The 20,484-nt window shown below is 53.1% G+C and overlaps 1 protein-coding gene across 1 annotated transcript in view; it reads right to left on the bottom strand.

Annotated features, from left to right (window-relative positions):
* The window catches only part of FGF12 (fibroblast growth factor 12), an 81,728-nt gene extending 62,979 nt beyond the window's left edge, over positions 1-18,749 (bottom strand). The window contains exon 1 of the mRNA XM_056849565.1: positions 18,551-18,749. Within this exon, the coding sequence (XP_056705543.1) occupies positions 18,551-18,749 (199 nt within the window). The remainder of the gene's footprint in view (positions 1-18,550) is intronic.
* Between the last annotated feature and the right edge of the window lie 1,735 nt (positions 18,750-20,484).

The following is a 20,484-nucleotide window of genomic DNA, read 5'->3' as shown; positions in this document are numbered from 1 at the left end:
AGTGGTTAAGAGTGGCAGTTTGGACCGGTGGAGTCTGATCTGGAGAAGTGGGTTTGATTCCCCACTCCTCCATGTGAGAGGCGGAGGCTAATCTGGTGAACTGGATTTGTTTCCCCACTCCTACACATGAAGCCAGCTGGGTGACCTTTGCTAGTCACAGCTCTCTTAGAGCTCTCTCAGTCTGTTGTGGGGAAGGGAAGGTGATTGTGAGCAGGTTTGAGTCTCCCTTAAGTGGCAGAGAAAGTTGGCATATCAAAACCACCACCACCACCTCCCCCTCCCCCTAATAAAGGGGCAACTATAGGGACCAGTTTAAAAGCCGGTAGCCCTTTCAGGACGGCCGCCTCACTCCGGCCCCGGGCTAAACAGAAAAGGCTGGTTGCTAATCTGATGTGGGGGTCCGTTAGACTGCAAGGTCACAGAAATGGGCTTGAACTGAGCATGCGACCAGGTGCCAACGAAATAAAACAAACCTTTACCATTTCCCTTATTTCACAAAGCAATAGAAAAGCAGCAAAAGAATCCATATATAAATACAAGATGTTTAAAAACATTCATTTTGCCAGTTTCAGTGCACAAAAAGCTGCAGTGAAATTGACTCCAATAAGGTTGAAAGATACCAGAAGCATCATGGCACCGGAGAAGACTGAAATCAATATGTTATCATTCCCCATCTCGCCCCCCCGCCCCCCTGCCCCGTTCACTTCTTGGGTCAACTTGACCTCACTGTCCCGTCAAGGGCCAGGAAATCCCCCCTGTGGGAGAGAATGGACTAAGCCAGTCAAAAGCTCCAGGTATTGAACCTCATTCTATCCTCTAGCAACCACCAATGCAGAACAGCGACAGATCTGCTGCCCCGCGGGAATTTGGAGGGGGGGAACCTCCTCTCTTTGGTGCACTTTGGACGCCGCTGCGCTCCTCAGAGGGGGACCAGCCCGCCAGTCATCTGGGGACCCTTTCAGCATGGGGCTAATTCCAAGTTAATTAGAAGCTGTTTACCCTCTGGTTTGAGCGGCAGCTTTGGTGCATTCAAGAGTTGCCCAGCTGAGTCATAAATCAACCCCCCCATCTGACAGCTTCAGTTTGAACGCAGAGAAAGGAGAGGAATCAACACAGACAAATATTGCAAACTCATTTTGGCAATGCCTGCATTTTCTGGCAGCGAAGGAGACGCCACACACGAACCGGAGGGGAACTCTGCCTGGATGAAATTGTATGCCTGGCAGGCACCCTCTGTGGATGCCGCTGCTGGAGGCAAACAAGGTTTTTCGGTTGGGGGGGAGGGTGATTGACTTGCACCGTGTCCCCCTTATCTACATGAGGCTCAGATGGCCACTGCCCAAGCTCCTGCCTGGCCAGCGTGGCTTTCTGCAGCTGTCTCTTCCCAACGCCAAGCAGGGAACTTGGTCGGGGACACAGAATTCAAGCTGGTAGGTGGTAGGAGTAAAAACAAGGGGCTTCTTTATGGGAAATGTTAGGTAAAACCTGAGAAGCCATGGAGAGGGACAGGGTGCGGGGAGATGTGAAAAGGATTTGCTGCAGCCTGAGCCTGGACACACGACCCTCCTCGTGGGGCATATGGGATGTCGTTGTTATTAACAAGATTTTTACCCTGCCTTTCTGTCCCCATGGGGCCACCAAGGCAGCTAATAAATAAAAACATGCAAATTAAAATCTCCTCTTAAAAGCCATTAAAACCAACACACAAATACATCATTACATAAGAACATAAGAAAAGCCCTGCTGGATCAGACCAAGAAGGTCCATCAAGTCCAGCAGTCTGTTCACACAGGGGCCAACCGGGTGCCTCCAGGAAATTGCCTTGAGAATATCAGTCTGAGGACAGGCAGAAGGCGACCCACAAAAGGATGCCCTGTCTAGCAGGCCAACCCCTGAGGGGTCTTCTCCAATTCCAACAGATGGAACAAGACCGGAGTGACGTGTCCCCTGCAACCCGCTCCAGTCAACATCCTGGCTGTAGCACTCTGCGCCCACTGATGTTTCTGAACACTTTTCAGGGGCAGCCCCATGTAGATTGCATTGCAGTAATCTAGTCTCGATGTAACCGCAAAGGCCGCAGCTGGCTAACCAGTCAAAAGGCGCTCTTGGCCACAGCTGCCCCTGATTCTCCAGAAGTAGGCCCAGGTCCAAGATCACCCCCAGTCTACGGACCTTTTCCTTCAAGGGGAGGGCAACCCCATCCAGAAAGGGTCACACCTTAAATCCCGGGTCAGACCTTCTGCCCACCAGCAGCACTTCCGTCATGTTTCTAGTTGGCTTCTAATGTCATTTTAATGTACTGTATGCATGTTTTAAGATTCATTCTTATTTGGTTGTTTTTACATTGTTGTTTGGGTCTTGAGATGCTTGGGAGAAAGGCAGATATATAAATATCTTTATATATGAAAGTTTGTTTTTAATCCTACTTGTAATCTGCCTTGAGTCCCACTGAAGACTATAAATGAACAGTGTGGTCGAACGTGCTGTCAAGTCTCAGCTGGCTTATGGCAACCCTGTAGGGTTTTCAAGGCAAGAGACATCCGGAGGTCGTTAACCATTGCCTGAGTCCATGTGGGCTAAGAAAGTTCAAAGAGAACTGTGACTGGCCCAAGGTCACCCAGCAGGCTTCATGTGGAGGAGTGGGGAATCGAGCCCAGTTCTTGAGATGACAGTGCGCCAGTCTTAACCATGCTCGCCCTGGTTAGTATTTAGATGGGAGACCACCAAAGAAGTCCAGGGTTGGTACGCAGAGGCAGGCAATGGCAAACCACCTCTGAATGTCTCTTGCCTTGAAAACCCTATGGGGACACCATAAGTTGGCTGTGACTTGACGGCACTTTACACAAATGAACAGTAGTAATCATATAAATGATCTCCACCTCCTAATGGGGAGAGGCTCATTGGAAGAGCCTCTGCTTGGCATGCAGAAGGCCCAGGTTCAATCCCTGACATCTCCAGTAAAAAAAAGACCTCTGCCTGAGACCTGGCTTAGTGGAAGAGCCTATGCTTTGCACTTGGACAGGAGCCCACTAAGGAAATCCAGGGTTGCTATGCAGAGGCAGGCAATGGCTAAACCACCTCTGAACATCTCTTGTCTTGAAAACCCTGTACATGGTCACCATGATGAGTCCGCTGTGATTTGACAGCACTAAGTTCCCACCACGTTTATCTATTGTGTTTCTTCTGAACAAAGTAAGTTTTTATCATCATCTGTAACTCCAACCAGGCAGCTCAGAAGCTGTCTCCAGGCTTGAAAGACTAATGTCTCTCTCTCCCCCCCCCGCCATTGCCCACTTGCCCCCACGCTCTGCTTTTATGCCATTCCACTTAGCCGCTCCATTCACTGCTGACTCCACTGCACTATTTTGGCATTTGGGCTTTTCAAGGGTTATGCTTGGGAGGTCAATGGAACCCACCCTTCCCCACCCTGAGGTACAAAATCAGCTTCCTGGGGTTTGTCAAAAGTTGCCCGCTTTTGCCAAGCTGGTGTGGAATCTACAGCACAATCCTCATCCCCATCTCCAAAAGCTTGGGGGTGGGGGAGAGCAGCCTCCTCTCCTTCTACTCGCCCAGATGGCAGCGCGCATCCCCTCCACTTGCACGGCGGAGAGCGATTTCCTCTGCCCACACACCAGCTCCACAGTCAGATGCGTCACCAGAAGAGTAAGACAAGCAAGCTGGCAGCTGCCAAAGTGGGCTGTGCCCTTCGCTAGGGCAAGGCCTGAGCTGGAATGTGCAGAGAAGGGGGGGGGAATCCATTACACCTGGTTGCAGGGAGCAACAAATGGGAGAGGAGGGAATGCAGACACCCGCAGAGCTTGTTCAAAAGATTCCCCCCACTCACACCCACACAAGGACTTGTTCATGGCAAATACGGGGGAGGGGGTCAGATGCCACTCAGTAGCTTCATAGAAAAGAGCAAAAGTCCAGTAGCACCTTAAAGACTAACGAAATTTCTGGCAGGGTAGGAGCTTTCAACAGATCACTTCTTCAGATAGCCTCTTAGACGTTGGCCACCCTGTCTATGTAACTGCACGATGAAGTGATTGACTGTCGCTTTCCCTCACAGGATGTATGTAGGGATGGAACATAGTCACCGTTTCGCCAATAAGGGTTTGTTTATCACTTGCACATGGCTGTAAATGTTCACATGTTACAAGAGTGGGAAGAACAGACAAAGGCTGTTAATGCTCTCGTTTAGGACAGCCTTTTGCCCCCCCACCCACCCACCCCCTCTCTCTCTCTCTCTCTCTCTCTCTCTCTCTCTCGCACAGACACACACACACACAGAGGCTTTAAGGGGGAGTGGGCAGAAAGGGGCCACACTTTTCACAAGCGCAACAGCACCATCTGACACCATGGAATCCCAGGAGCCCAGAGCCAGCGGCTGGGTCTGGACCTTTCAGGCCACCTTTCAGCTGTTATCCGTCCCACAAAATGCACCGAGTGCCATTTTCTGGTGCAGAGGCACCCGGAACACCTCTGTTTGCTTCTGGGCCCTGCAAGGTACTGGGGGTGGGGGTGGGTGGGGGGTTTAACCTTCCCACCTCTGCTGGGTTTCACTGTTCCAAGCCAGCTCTCTAGATCTGCTATGAGAGTTTTAAAGGAGAAAACCCGTCCTTCAGCAACACTCCCCTCTCCCTTTAAAATGCTGACCACAAAGCAGGGAGCCTGATTTTGATCAGCAAAACTGAGGACGGGTTGCAAAGAGAAAGAGCTTCTCTCTTCCCTGCACGGCCCCAAGGCCCATCTGGCTGCCCGCAGTGTGGGGAAATGTGCACTTGCCACGCACAGCTGTGCCACAAACAAAGGAAGGGCTTGTGGCTGACCTTGGGCCAGGCATCGCTGACAGATAAAAAGATGGGCGCACTTGTCAGGAGCACCTTCTTTCCATTACCTCAAGCTCGTCAGCCATCCTCTTACTTAGACTCTGCTGCTCTAGCTGCAATGACCCACACTACTGCCACTTCCAGACTGAACTACTGAAAAGTACTTCATGTGGGGGCATCCTTTGGAGATGTCCCCAGAGGCTTGTTGGTGCCAGCTGGGTGACCTTGGGCTAGTCACAGCTCTCTTAGAGCTCTCTCAACCCATCCTGCCTCACAGGGTGTCTGTTGTGGGGAAGGGAAGGGATTGTAAGCCGGTTTGATTCTTCCTTACGTGGTAGAGAAAGTCGGCATATAAAAACCAACTCTTCTTCTTCACTTATGATTTAGTTATACCTACGATTGTTAAGTTGTTGGGCTTAGCATAAATGTACACTACCTTGAAAACTATAGTACTGTGCATGTTTTCATTTTGCATCAATTTCATAATTGCTTGCCAAGCCACCAAAGCACAGTCATTTCTTCACTTGAACCCCCCCCCCAACTCTCCAATTGGAAAAGACAATTTAGAAGAGGGATCAGCGTTCTGGTGAATTGCATGATGCTTTTGTCTCGTGAATGGACACCCCTGCTGTTTTTGTGCCCTTGCGCCTTCTTCCTGCTTTGGCATCTGCCTTGAGTCTAAGAGGAGAAGCCTGGCTCTAAAAACTTGGCACCAATAAAGGCCACAATGCCTGGTGAACCAAACCCTCCTGCTCCTTGATTCAGCCGTGCGCCAACATTCACCTTCTGCCACCATATAAGGCCAGGAGCCAAACAGCTCCAAGGCCAAAAAGTCTTGTGCTCAGAAAGAAAGGAAGTGCCAGTCAGAGAGGGCTCCCTGGCACTCAAGTTTGGCATCCCAGATACACACCGAGTGCCCGTTATTTGTCCATGGCTCAACTCTCATTGGAGCCAAGGATGTGTAGATGGCAGCGTCCCCTTTTAATTGCATTTTTTTCCAGCCAGCGTTGGTTCCAGGTCCAGGATTTTGGAAACACTCCTGCAAGAGCCTTTCCACAGGCCTTGGAAGACGTTATGGTGTAAGAACTGAGAATCCTTGATTGCTAGAACTGCTTTGCATGCGATGCCCCATGCAAAGTAAGAATGTTGGAACTGTGGGTTATTTGCCAGAGTTGGGGCTCTGTACAGTCTGTACGCTGTATTTTTTTTTTAATAGTAGAAAAGGGCAAGAGTCCAGTAGCACCTTAAAGACTAACAAAAATATTTTCTGGTAGGGTATGAGCTTTTTTTGTATCTGAAGAAGTGAGCTGTGGCTCACGAAAGCTCATATCCTACCAGAAAATATTTTTGTTAGTCTTTAAGGTGCTACTGGACTCTTGTCCTTTTCTACTACTGCAGACAGACTAACACGGCTACCCACTGTGAATTTTTTTTTAAGTGAGAGGAAACATTGAAAGCAGTCAGCACGGATCAGCCTGCATGCCGGATCTAAGGGTCCGGTTTTCGGATCAGTCCAGATATGGGATGTCCAGATAAGGGATACTCTACCTGTATATGCTTTCAAGACCGAGCTCCCTTAGTATCTCATGAAGCCAGTTTCGACTGTTGAAAACTTATACCCCGAAAATCATGTTGTACCCTCGGGTGCTACTGGACCAAAATCTAGACCTTCTAAACCAGCTGTAGCCCATGGGCTTAAAAGACTGCCAATCTATTTAAGACTTCATTATCAATCTGTGCTTTTGACAGGTGAGCTTATGGCTGATTAATGTGCTTTGAGCTTTGCGGTCCCTTTTAATTTCAGTCGCTGATTCATGGTGTTGCAGGAAGGCCCTGGGCCAGCCCGATCTCATCAGTTCTCAGAAGCTAAGCAGGGTTCATTCTGGTTATTATTTGGATGGGAGACCACCAAGGAAGGGCCAGGGTCGCTACGCAGAGGCAGGCGATAGAACACCACCTCTGTTGGTCTCTTGCCTTGAAAACTCTGTCTTGTCCTAAGTCAGCTGCAGCTTGATGGCACTTCACACAAATGAACAATAGTAATCATATAAATGATCTCCATCTCTTAATGGAGAGGGGCTGCAGCTCATTGGAAGAGCCTCTCTGCTGGGCATGCACAAGGTCCCAGGTTCAATCCCTCGCATCTCCAGTAAAAAAAGATGTCTGCCTGAGACCCTGGCTCAGTTGGAAGAGCCTCTGCTTTGCACTTGGACAGACCACCCAGGAAGTCCAGGGATGTTACACAGAGGCAAGCAATGGCAAACCACCTCTGAATGTCTCTTGCCCTGAAAACCCTCTGGGGATGCTAGGAGTCAGCTGTGACTTGACGGCACTTTCCATTTTCCACCAACATCAGCTGCACTTTTAGATACTAACGGTTGATCTTTTAGATTACTGCTTTTCCAGTTTTTCTTCTACAGTATTTTAGGGGTTTCTTTTGTCCACAGTCCCCATGGGTGTAATGAGTAACAGAACAGCTGGATATAAATTCACCAAACAAATTAAAATACCAGGCTCCTATGGGCAAAGTCTGGAGTGTGGCAATTGGGAAAGGCCGACCCTCAGCCTCGGATTTAGCAAGGCTGACCAATGAGGCCCACCCACCAGTTCTCCTGCACACGTTGGGCAGGCCCCATTTATTTCAGCGGGGCTTTTGTGGGAGACTGTCCCCAGAGATTTTTCCTGTTAGAGAAAGGGGAAAGTGCACCCCTAGAATTTTCATTCTAGGTACTAAAACATCTTGGAATGGCAGAGGCTCTGACTAGGTAAATATTTTTTAAAGGATGGAGGGGAAAGATTTTTTTTTTGGTGCCATCTTCACTTTGCTAAAGCTATAGGGAAGCCCTGGAGCATCCTTGTTAAGTAATCCTTGTCCCCCAAAACACTGGGCTGTAGACCATTTGGCTCTGACCCTGTTCTCCTCCCCCCTTTAACTCTCAGAATTGCTTTAAAAATTCCCTTGCTTGGCCTTCAATAGATGTTTATGAATGGGGGGCTGCGGCTGGGATGGGAAAGACCTCAGCCTGAGACTTCAGAGAGGTGCTGCCAGTCATAAAAGAGAATACTGACCTTGATGGACCAAGGTGGGGGGGTCTGATTCAGTAGAAGGCAGCTTAATGTGTGTTTAAGGAGGGGCTGTGGGTCAGCGGTAGAGCATCTGTTTGGCATGCAGAAGATCCCAGGTTCAATCCCTAGTTAAAAGGACCAGGCAGTAGGGGATGTGGAGGACCTTTCTCCATCTGAGGCCCTGGAGAGCCGCTGCCGGTCTGAGTAGACAATACAGACTGTGATGGACCAGTGGTCTGATTCAGTAGAAGGCAGCCTGATGTGTGCATGTGAGACAGATGTCTCCTAGATCTCTGCCTCGGCAAGTGTTTTGTGCACCAGTATATTTATTTTGTGCCCTGACCTGGATGGCCCAGGCTAGCCTGATCTCGTCAGATCCCAGAAGCTAAGCAGGGTCAGCCCTGGTCAGTATTTGGATGGGAGACCACCAAGGAATACCAGGGTTGCTGTGCAGAGGAAGGCACTGGCAAACCACCTCTGTTGGTCTCTTGCCATGAAAACCCCAAAAGGGGTTGCCATAAGTCGGCTGCGACTTGACGGCACTTTACACGCACACATATTTATTTTGCAATCTGCATTTCAACATCTGTTCCCAGAATTGGGGGAAGCTCACACCCAAGCAGTCATTTAACCAGCTGTATTTCCAGAGATGATCCAGGCTTTTCGTAGGGCGGCTTCCCATCCATCAGAGGGGAGGGGAGGCATTAACCTTATTAGCAAACTATGCCAGAGACTGAAGAGGCATTCTCGGGGCGGAACAGCAACTTGACATCCCACCAAGGGGGAAGCCACAATGCCTGTCTGAAGGAAGCAACCTCTGCGCGATCCCTGCCACAGAATCGCATTGGCTATTGCTCTGAGGCCAAAGGCAACTTCTGCAAGGCAGCTGTTTCAATGAGCAGCTGATTGAGCATGCATGAGAGTTCTGCGAATGGGTGAGCAAGTGAGGCACATCTTGCTAATAAGGGCCATGTGCATTCTCCCTCCCCAAACACACAAGGCTCCAATTTGAAAATCTGAACGACGTGCCATATACAAAGCCCCACAGGGCCTCAGACCCTTGTATCTGCGAGACCGCCTCGCCTCCTATGCTCTGCCACAACAGCTTCGCTCACATCATCAGGGGCTTCTGCAGCGCCAACCTGCAAATTGCCCGTGCAGGTGCCGTCTCCATTGTGGCCCCCACCACGTGGAACGGCCTGCGCGAGGTGGTCAGTAAGGGCTCCCCCCTCTCCTGGTCTTCTGCAAACTGTGCAAAACTGAATGATTCAAGAAGGCCTTTCTATATTCAAGAGGCAATACAGGAGCCTTGTACAAAAGGCGCCACAAAGTCACTTGGATAAATCACGAGGGACTGTGGTCTGTACTACTGTGAATAACTTGCTGAAACTAGGATCCTGCCATGTAATTTTTGCATCATTTAGTGTGCTGTGTTAATACTTATGCTTTGCTTCAGTTCTGTTTTTAACCTTTTGGTTGGTTCTACAACCCAAATCCTATTTCATTGTTTACTGAATGGATTGTATTGATTTATTCCGTGTAATCCACCTCGAGTTCAAGTGAAAAAGGCAGACTATATACAATGTTAAATAAATATATAAAAAAATAAATGTCAGCAGCCCGTTATGCTCCCCTCCCCCAACTCCCATCTGGCCATGATCTTGGGATGCCCCCTCCCTTTATTATGCACCTCAGATGCTTTCTTCTGACCAAACAGGGGCAAGGGGCTCTTTAACCCCTTGGTTCCCAGTGTGGGCAGCATCAGAGGCTTTGGCAGAGGTCCCCCCTTTTGCAGTTGAGACCCCCCCCCCCGCACAATCCAAGATAAAGCAAAGGGGAGCGAGCAGCTGCATTTAGCTGTCCCCAGACATTTGCTCGGGTGAAAGGAATGAAGACTACTGAAGTGGAGAAGCTTACTGATGGGAGGCCCAACCCTGGCCAAGGCCTCTGGTCACACTAGGGGGGAAGAGGGACACGGAGCCCTTTAGTTAACATGTTATAAGAACTGAACTTTTTTTTTTATCAAGATGAATAGATTACATAGTCCCTGTCTCGGTTCAGACAGGGTATGTTTTATGTTGACGTTTAATTAATTAATTTGTTTGTCTTTCCAGTTTCTAACCCGCCCTCTAATTCACAGCCAAAGCCGGGCTCAGGGCGGGTTCCAACAAATTAACATAAGAACATAAGAAAGGCCCTGCTGGATCAGACCAAGAAGGCCCATCAAGTCCAGCAGTCTGCTCACACAGTGGCCAACCAGGTGCCCCTAAGGAAGCCCACAAACAAGACGACTGCAGCTGCATTGTCCCGCCTGTGTTCCACAGCATCCAATATATTCGGCATGCTCCTCTGATCCTGGGGAGAATAGGTATGCAGCATGTCTAATATCCATTTTAACTAATAGCCATGAATGCTCTTTTCCTCCATGAATAAAAAAATTAATCACAATAAAGATAAAAACAGTCAATCTCATCATTAAAAACATTATAACAAAGACAATAAATTAATATTTCGATGGCACATCATCAGCAAACCAGTTGCTGGAAAGATTCAGAGCAGTTCTATATAATGAAATAATAAAATGGGGTGGGGGGAGGTAGGGAGACCAGCAACAGACGACATCCTGCAGCTGCCCTCAACCACAGGCTGACTGTCTTGCAGGCCCTGAGGAACTCTGATGTTATTAGGAACTGCCAAGGACAACCCTACGCTCCTAGGGCCAGGGACCACCAGCAGATTGGAATTTGCACAGCACAGTGTTCTATGGGTTCTAGATCAAATCAAGCCCGAACTCTACCCATAAAGCTAAAATGACCAAACTGAGGCTATGCTACTTTGGTCCCATTATGAGAAGACAAGAGTCACTGGAAGACAGTAATGCCAGGAAAAGTGGAAGCCAGCAGGAAAAGAGGAAGACCCAACATGAGAGGGTTTGACTCAATCAAGGAAGCAGCCACGGCTTTCCGTTCAAAAGACCTGAGCAAGGCTGTTAATGGTAGGACGTTTTGGAGGTCATTAATTCACCGGGTCACCATAAGTTGGAAGTGACTTGACAGCTATAAATACTACCATCATCTCACCCCATAGCCCAGAACGCCAGCAAAAGACGCTCCCCATGCACCAGAACGGGGGGACTGACCCACCCTAGGAACTACTCTGCAAAGGCAGGTTAAGGCTCCAGCAATGCACCGTTTCCAACCCAAATTATTTCCCTCTCTCGTCTCTTCACTCTCGCCCTGCTCCCACAACTCCAACAGCGCACCATGGCAGGGGCTCGCTAAAAGATCTCTGCAAAATGTATGTCCGCCCCTGGCCCCCAGCTGGCATGCATTTGCATGGTTTGACCGCTCTCCACAAACCAAACGGCCGGCACTGCTGCCCAACGTTGCCCACTGCAGCAGGAAGAGGCTCTCTGGCTCAGCCGCAGACTCCGCGGAAAGACTCAGCAGAAAGGAAAGCCTGGCTGCGAACAGCTGCTTCCTGTGCAAGCATCCATTCATCTGCCCCAGGCCCAGATACCCAACACAGGATGCACAAAGCGGCCTATTAAAAATGCAAGCCCGAGATGAAAGGGAGATGCTTCCTCAGGACTTCTAACAGCTTTCCAAAATGTTTGGAGTCAAATCTTCATCTCCAGACTTGCTAGAGGAGCATGTTATGAAAAGGTGATTGGCAGGAGCAGGAAATCTCAGCTGCTCCGCATGCACAGAGGGCCCCAACCTTTTCCCTCCCAAGCTGAAAGGGGGAATCTTGGGACACCCCTTAAAAAAGACATCCAAAATATAACCAGGTCTCCGGGCAGAGAAACAGTCTGCACATGAAAATGGCCAGATGCGTCTCTCTCTTTGGGGGGCGGGGAAGAGAGAGAGGCAACGTTTAACCACCCAGGTGGTAATACGGGGGGGGGCAGAAGTATGCTTTGCCACACAAACTATCCTCTTGAAATGTGCCAGATCTTTATCTCGTAACACTTTTGGAAATGATATTTTGTCTTTCCAGTGAGATTCATCTGTTTGGTTAACCGCTTTACAGTATCTACTAGACAGAATGCTTTTAAATAGGCCACTTCAAAAGCAAGGGGTGGGGAAAATAAATATTTAAACAAACAAATCGTCAGCAAACTGTTCCCTACGTTTTTAAAGGGTTGTCAGAAGAGGCCAGAAAAAAATGCCCGGGGACCAAACTGGGCCTTGAGGAACCCCCTGGTTTAGAGGGCTCCCTTGTGAAATGGGAGATGCGAGCTCTAATTCTGCTCTTTAGGGAGTCTGTCTTGCTAGCAGTCATGGGAAAGTCCTGCAGGCTCCTGATATAGCTCTGTCTCTCAAGAAAACCAGAAATAGGGTTGGCCAAAGGGTTGCCAACCTCCAGGCAGGGTCTGGAGATCTCCTGTAATTCCAACCGATCTCCAGAATACATAAATCAGTTCCCCTGGAGCAAATGGCAGGTTTAGAGGGTGGACTCTGGGACATTATGCCCCGCTGAGGTCTCTCCCTTCCCCAAACTCCACCCATCCCAGGCTCCACACACCCCCAAATCCCCAGAAATTTCCCAACCTGGAGCTGGCAACCTGAGCTGGCCAGGAGTCAGCACAAGCAGTGCCCTGCTACAAAGGGAGATCTGGAGAAGAAGAAACATCCCCGCGTCTGCCCACGCCCCGAGATTATGCCCCACAACCTTTGCTCAATGCAGGCAGCTGCTTTTCATTCTAGCACATCCAAATTACTTGCCACAAACGCATCTTTTTGCACCTGTGGTTTCAACCTATTCAGACAGCATGTTCAACAACAACAAAAACGGGAGGGGGGACCATAAGCAGACAGGCCATTTGAATCATAGAAAACAAGGGAGGGGGGAGGTGAGGAAAGGACCCCAGCACCTGGGAAGGGAAGCACGCACACGCCCGTCCCCAGACCTGGCTTCTCTGAGTGGCAGCACCTCTCCAGAATCTCCGGCAGATTCCCCTTGAACGGGACCCCTGCGGGCCAGGTGTTGCTCTCCACCTTGAGCGAGGGGCCCTCCGCCCCACTTCCCATCTACACCACGGGAACGACGGCCGCAGGAGCCTTCGCTAGGGAGGGTCCGAGACATTAGCCACAGCAGCAAAAGCACTTTGCAAATTGGAAACGTCACACAAGTCATTGTAAAAAAACACACACACACAAATCAACAGAGCATCAAAACTGTGGCTTTCCGCAACAAGCCGACACCCAAGCCGGTCCTGGCGGTCCAACCACCTCCTCCATTGCGGGTCCCGCGGCAAAACTCACCAAGCCCCGAGTCCCCCTTCCCTTTTCCCCTGGCCTGCCTCACTGGGAGAGCCAGCTCTGGAGGGAGGGGAACTTGCCACTTTGCATTTTTGAGCAGCACCTAAGCACTCACCAGCCCTCAAACCATGCTGCAGGGTAAGTGCCACAACCCCACTGGCAATTACAAATCTGGCCCCCGTTAGCCTCTTTCCTCTTCCCCTCCTCTCACAGCCACGCCGAGCTCCTGGGAGCCAATCGGGCGCCCTTCGAAAGCATTCTGCTCCTTGAGGAACCGCAAGCAGCAAGACGGTTTGGCACCGGCAAACGAGAGGCATTCGCTGGCACAGCCCTCCTGGCCTACTCCGGACCACTCCCTGTGGCCCACCCAACCCTGCTATGCAGTAGAGCCGTCGCCGATTCCCCCACCACAACCCCACCCAGTGCTTCACAGTGTAGCCAAGGTTCCCACACAGCAGCACCAACGGCCAGACTACAACCCAACACACAATAAACCATGCGCACCGGGCACCTGAAGCCCCTCAGTACTCACACCAAATCAGTAGCTTGAGCTGAACCCCCACAGAAAACTCTTCCCTGCTGGCTTCTGCTCCAGACAATTACTTTCACAGGGCCAAAGTTGGGTACCATAGCCCAGCCGGGGGCTCATTATTTGTAACCCTCCCAATCTTATACTGGCCTGGAAGTTGCTTGCCCCCCAGTCTACCCACCCACCACACACCTTGTCTAGCACTGAACTGACAGCTGAAATAGAAGGAGGCGGAGGGAAGTGCCGTCAAGCGGTAGCTGGCTTATGGCAACCCCCGAGAGTTTTCAAGGCAAGAGACGTTCAGAGGTGGTTGGCCATTGCCTGCCTCTGCATAGCAACCCTGGACTTCCTGGGTGGTCTCCCATCCAAGTACGAACCAAGCCTGCTTAGCTTCTGAGATGTGATGAGATGGCGCTAGCCAGGGCCACGCTGGTCAGGGCGAAGGAGGCAGTTGAGCTTGGAAAGAAGGCAGCTAAGGGGAGACATGATAGAGGTCTAAAAATTATGCATGGTATGGAGAGAGTGGGCAGGGAGAAGCCTTTCTCTCTCCCCCTCTCCCATAATACTGGAACACGGGGTCATCTCCTGAATCTGGAGGGTGAGAGATTCAAAACAGAGAAAAGGAAGTATTTCTTCACACAACGAATAGCTAAATTGTGGAACTCCCTGCCCCAGGATGTGGTGATGGCTGCCAACTTGGAAGGCTTTAAGAGGGGAGTGGACATGTTCATGGAGGAGAGGGGTTATTCATGGCTACTAGTCAAAATGGATACTAGTCATGATGCATACCTATTCTCTCCAGGATCAGAGGACCATGCCTGTTATATTAGATGCTGTGGAGGATGGGCAGGATAAATGCAGCTGCAGTGGTCTTGTTAGTGGGCTTCCTGGAGGCACCTGGTTGGGCCACTGTGTGAACAGACTGCTGGACTTGATGGGCCTGGGTCTGATCCAGTAGGGCCTTTCCTATGTTCTTATGAGAAAAGAGAAAGTTGCCCCTCCCATTTGATGTTTAGCTTACCGCTGTCTTGAGCATCAAAGCAATCAATCAACATTTATTACGATAATAAGCGCTATTGGAGGGGGGTCAACCATGAGTGGGGGGGCCGGCTATAGTGGGAGAAGGCCCACTGTTTAAGGAATACAAGCACTGTGTGCACTCTGCGCTTGTGTGGAAAGCATGTCTCTGAGTATGGGAAAAGTGCACATCCTTTCCAACAGAAAAGCCAGTACCCTGTAAAGCCTGGGGAAATGCCCCTCTGCACGGACCAAGAACTATGGGGAGTAGAGCTGGGGCGGAGGCCGATGGATTGCTCAGGAACCGTGACAGGGCATCCTTCGCTTGGCAGGGACCTGTGCCACGCTGACCCCCAGTAACTGCAACCCCTCCCCGTGACAGAAGCTGGCAGACTTCAATATGGCAAGAAAACATATGTTTTGGCACATGGGGACATAAGCCACACTTGTGCGACTGCAGAGATAGGACAAGGCAGAGAACACAAACAAGTCATTCTGATACCACTTTATACGGGGCCAGATCCTTAGACAGCCTGGTCAGCGTGGACTTCTCCAGCAGGCTGTGGCTCCCAGGCACAGACGGGTCTTTCTCAGTTAGTGCTACAGAAACACCACTGAACTGGAGGCGCTGGGGACGGAACGGGGGACCTTCTCTGTGCCAAACAGAGGTCTACTAACAAGTCCCCAATTCTCCCACTGTTATTAGGGTCCTCGCATTGCCCAGCGCAAGGCTGAAAGATGCACCCGTCTCAATTGTGGATGAGTTCGCTATGTGCTCTAACTGGTGGGCCCTACAGTATCAACACATCATCCCCTGGTTTTATAACAACGACGACATCTAGAATTGCTAGGCTGTGTAGAGATGAAGCCGCTTCTAGATACAGATTTGAAATGGATGAAAAGCCACGGGCGAACCCTTTCTCTGATTCCCAACAGCCCACGTTTTCAAGGCCAGTGAATATAAATGCTAGTCTGGCATATCCCTCGCTTACTCACCGCCCCACCCCAAACAGCTGCAGAGAAGAGAAGAGAGTCAGTGTGGAAGTGCAGTTGTTGTGTGAAATGTTTGTGGCACGGGTCAGTTTCCACCTGGAACCCTTTACAGGTCCCAGGGCCCCAATGAGGCTAGCAGAGGCAACCAAGAAAAGAGGGATGAATGACAGCCCCACCCCCCACCCCGCCCAGCCCCTGGCCGTTCTGTTGGAGGAACAACCAATAGGTGTGAGCAGCATGGCCATTTCTAGGGGCCTTCAAGTCAGCCCCATGCATTGACCAGGATGGCCCAGGCTAGTCCAATCTCATCAGATCTTGGAAGCTAAGCAGGGTTGGGTCTGGTCAGTACTCGGACGAGAGACCACCAAGGAAGTCCAGGGTTGCTTTGCAGAGGCAGGCAAAGGGGATTCACCTCTGTTTGTCTCTTGCCTTGAAAACCCTCTGGGGTTGCCCTAAGTCAGCTGTGGCTAGACGGCACCTCGGACCACCATCAAGTCAGCCCCACCACTGGCAGCTCAGCCAGGTTTTAAGATCCCGGGAAACACTCAAAGAGGCTGCTTGGATGACTCCAAACATTGCAAAAAAAAAATCTAAAAGCTGCAAGCAGAATCGGAAGGGAACTCAGGGTGGGGAGTGGGGAATACATCCCAGAACCAGACCGATGGCCTGCTACGGATTTGGACCCCACACAGTTTCCCCCAGATGCTTCCATGTTCAGCAGGAGAGCAAGTTTAAATCTGAGCCTAGAAACAGAAATTGCCTCTGAGCGTTTGACGAGTAATCAAGGGGGAAAGAGTCCATCCCCCTATAGCCTCTTTTCCTCCTTCCCTTCCTCCAAGGAGCTCAAGGCAGGCCACGTGGTTCTAATTTCCTCCTTTATCCTCACAAAGACCCAGTGAGGTAGGTTTAGAGAAGTCACCTCAGGAGCTTCATAGGTGAGTGTGGATTCAAACTCCCAGCCCCCTCCCAGCATGCTGAGTCAAGGTTTCCAAGAGGAACAGAGTTTTACCGTTGACCCTCCGGCACCTTCGGTCCTTAGAAAGGATGGGAGATACCGCAAGCGTTTCCAGGGTAAATCAATCTTTCCGGGTGTGCAAGTCGCCGGAAACAGAATTGGGAGGTTTCTGACTGGGGAAAGGTGAGCAGGGATCCTGATCCCCAACAGGCCCTCGAAGGAGGAGAGACTTCTCTCTGGGAGACCTCTGCAAGAGAGCAGGGGTCTTCCGCAAGCAGCTTCCCTGGGGTCAGTCACTGGCACTCCCCCCCACCCGCTCACCCCACCCAAACGTCTATCCACAAACAACTGCTCCTGCCTTCTCAAGCACAGACGTTCCTGGATGCATCTGAGAATGCAGAGAGGTGGGCAATCTTTAACAAAAGACGGCTGAATCCTGATTACAGAATAAAAGTGCACGTGTTATAGGGGGAGCTTCATCTGGAAATCACCACACGTGGAAATCACCCAAAGGGCAGGAAAGGCGAGGCGTGCTTCCCCACCCCATGTTCCAAATGTGGAGGCTGAGCAGACAAGCATCAAATCCCCGTGAGTTCGGCTTGTTCTTTGCGTTAATCAGAACTGAACATGGGGGTGGAATGGACCAGCATCGTGCCATATCATTCAGCCTGCAGCGGGCTCTTCATTACCCTGATCCTCAAACAACAGGCAAACCGGCAACAAACATGCCCATTTCACAGGAGGAGAACTGAGGTCCAAAAGGCAGCAAGTTGGCACCCAGCAAGCCAATTGCTGAGCTGGAAATCCAGCTCCGCGAGCTCCAGAACAGCTTGCAATGAAACCCCAAACTCCCTCCCTGAGGTGTAACCTCTTTCTCTCTCACCCCAACACCTGATTTCCCCCAAGGATGCAGATCTGAGAATGCTTAACTGGGACTAAATGCCAGTGAATTCAGTGTTGCTTACTTCTGCGTAAATGTCCATCGCACAAAGCCTGGATGTAGCTACACAGACTGGAGGCTTGCAAACAATCCCCATGGTGTGTTAAGGGCAGCCAGGAGCTAAAATAAACAAGTGACTAGAGGCGCTTCAAAGACCAGCACATTTTTATTCCTGCCTGAGTGTTTGCGGACTACGGCCCCCTTCTTCTGGGACAATAAGAGGAGCGACAGGGGTTCAAGAAGTCACCCGGCTACGTTTGCCTGGAAACTGCTCTGAGATATACGTCCACCAGCTGGACACACACAGCCCAGGGAGGGGCCTGACCCCAAAGTTTGATTCCAGGGTTGGAATCAAAGGGGGGTTCACACATTCTGCAGCCCCCAAACCTGAACCTGCCTCAATCTAGGTGCCACGCAAACTGAGGCATCCCGACCAACGCACCCCTTTGCCAACGTGTGCGCCGCATTCACAAGTGGCATTTTTGGGCATAAAGCTGGAATATGGCATACAACGAAAAAGGTGTCATGTGTGAATGAGGCAACCCTAGTCCGTGTCCAACAGGCACACTTGATAGTGTCTTCAGGCACCTGGAAAGCCCTGGACGGGCTGGGTCTCTCTGGTGGCTTCTCCATGGTTAAGGGAAAGTATTCTGCAGGTAGGCTGCTGGCCCCATCCCACCAGGTCCCGGATGCTAAGCAGGGTCGACCCTGGCAAGGATTTGGAAGGGGGGGCTCCGAGGAATGCCAGGGTCGTGAGGCAGGGTCAGGCCATGACCAACCACCTCTGAAGGCCCCTGGCCCTAAGTAGGCTGCCACTGGAGGGTAAAACCAAATGAAATAAATGCTGCCCCTGCTCAGGGACGCTGCTGCCACTCTTGTGGTGTCGTCTACTGCCAGGGGGCACGCGAGCCCAGGCAACCCAATGCCCCCCCCCTCCCCGCCGGGCGTCCCACTGACCTGGCCGCCGTCGGACGGGCCTCTTGCGCCCGCTGCAGAAGCGCACCTTGCTGAAGACGCCCAGCACGTGCCGGTGGCAGAGGGAGCGCCCGTCCGGGGTGGGGCTGGGCCGGCGCTTGGAGGCCGAGACGCGCTCGCTGCCCGACTCGCGCGCCTGGCGCTTCTGCCGGATCAGCGAGCTGGCGATGGCCGCCGCCATGGCCCCGACGGGGCGCGCCGCCCGCTCACCGCCCGCTCACCGCCCGCTCGCCGCCCGCCGCCCCCCGCCCGCCCCCATCGCCAGCGCCCCGGCCCCGCCGCGGGCGGCCGTCTCCGCCGCCTCCCGCCGCGCTCCCACCCGACGGGAGGGCTCCGCGGGCGCCGCGCTGCCGGCCGGCCGGCCCACGACACGGCTCCGGGCGAAGGGGCGGGCGGGCGGGCGGGCGAGCGGTGCTCCTCACGAGAAAGCGGCGCCGAGGCAGGCAGGCAGGCTGGCAGGCGGGCGGGGTCCCCGGAGGCCGGGCTCAGGCTCCCCGCGCGCGGAGGCGGCGTCGTCTGGGTCCGACGGGGCGGCGTCGGGCGGCCCAGGGCTGTCCGGCTGGCGGCAGGGCTCCCCCGCGCGGGCCGCCCGTCATGGCCCCCCTGGGCCGTCCAGGCCGGCTGCCTGCCACCCTCCGCCGCCCCCCCGAGGGCGGGCGGGCAGGGGGGGCGCTCGCTCCGTCCCCTCCTTCCCCCCCCCCCGCTCAGGCGCGCGCCCCGCTCCTCCGCCTCCCGCGGCGCTGCTGGTGGGGCGGCCCCCGCATGGCCCCGCGCCAGCCGGGCGCTGCCCCGACGACGACGACGACGATGCCGTCCCCGGGGCTTGGCGCGGCCGGGCTCGGTGGGCGGCGTCCGGGCAGGGCTGCAGGCAGGCAGCCCCGGCAGCCTCCCGCCTCCCCTCCGCGCCCCGCTCCGCTCCGCTCCGACGCAATCCTACGTGACCGAGGCGCGGATGAGCGGCTGCCGGGCGCTGCAGGGACCGCCCCAGGCGGCGCGAGGGGCAGGGGGCCTCTGAGCGTGTGCGGAGCGCCCTGCTGTGCCGCACAGGAGAGGAGGGGGGCGGGGCGCGCAGCGACCCCCGTTTGGCAGCCCCGGAAGCCCGACTCCGGCCGAGGAGGGGGAGGGGCGGCTGGGGGCTTGGCCTTCTCCGCGGCTGCCCCCCCGCCGCCCCACCCGCCCCCATCAAAGCTATAGGCGCAAGAAGGGGGAAGGGCGTAAGCCGCAGGGGGTCTCCGTGGGGGGGGGGAGGCCAGGTAGAAAGGAAGCACGTCAAGAAAGCCCGCGAAGATTCCCTGTCGGCCTGTCTGTCTGCTCCCCTCTTCAGCCCCCCTCCTGCATTTGCAGACGCAGCCCCACAGCCCCCCCCCGCCCGCCCGCAGTCTGATCTGCTGGTTGCCACCCTAGACGTTTGTAAAGGCTGCAAAGGGACCGGGGGCTGCCGGCTTTCCACAGAGGGCCCTTTCCTCCCCAGAGAGTAGTCAGCACCCCAACCCAGGGACTGCAAACAAGGGCTCCCAGGCCAGAAAGAGCAGCAGCCTCTGAGCAGCTGCAGAGTGCCCTTCTCAGCACCAGCCACGCGAAAGGGGAGGGGGCTCTCCCACGAGGGACCCCCCTTCAGAGGATCAACTCGGCCTCTACCCAAGCGGGGGGGTTACAAATGGAGTGGCGGCAGGGGGGGAGGGGCAGGGCGACTCTGCGGGAGAGTGGGGGGGGGCAGCTCACAAACCAGCCCTCTTCACCAACAGATGCCAGAAGCAGATGTTCGCATCCAATGGGTTTGGTGCATCACTTGCGAAAACACCCTTCGAGTCAAGCTGGGGTGACACGCGTCCAAGGGAAGGCGGCCCGGCACAGCCCGGTCTCGTCAGAGCTCAGAAGCCGGGCAGGGCCGGTGCTCGGAAGGGAGACCCCCCCCC

The sequence above is a fragment of the Euleptes europaea genome, chromosome 5 (genome assembly GCF_029931775.1).
Source record: "Euleptes europaea isolate rEulEur1 chromosome 5, rEulEur1.hap1, whole genome shotgun sequence".
Lineage (NCBI taxonomy): Eukaryota > Metazoa > Chordata > Lepidosauria > Squamata > Sphaerodactylidae > Euleptes > Euleptes europaea.
This window is presented reverse-complemented; position numbering and strand designations above follow the sequence as displayed.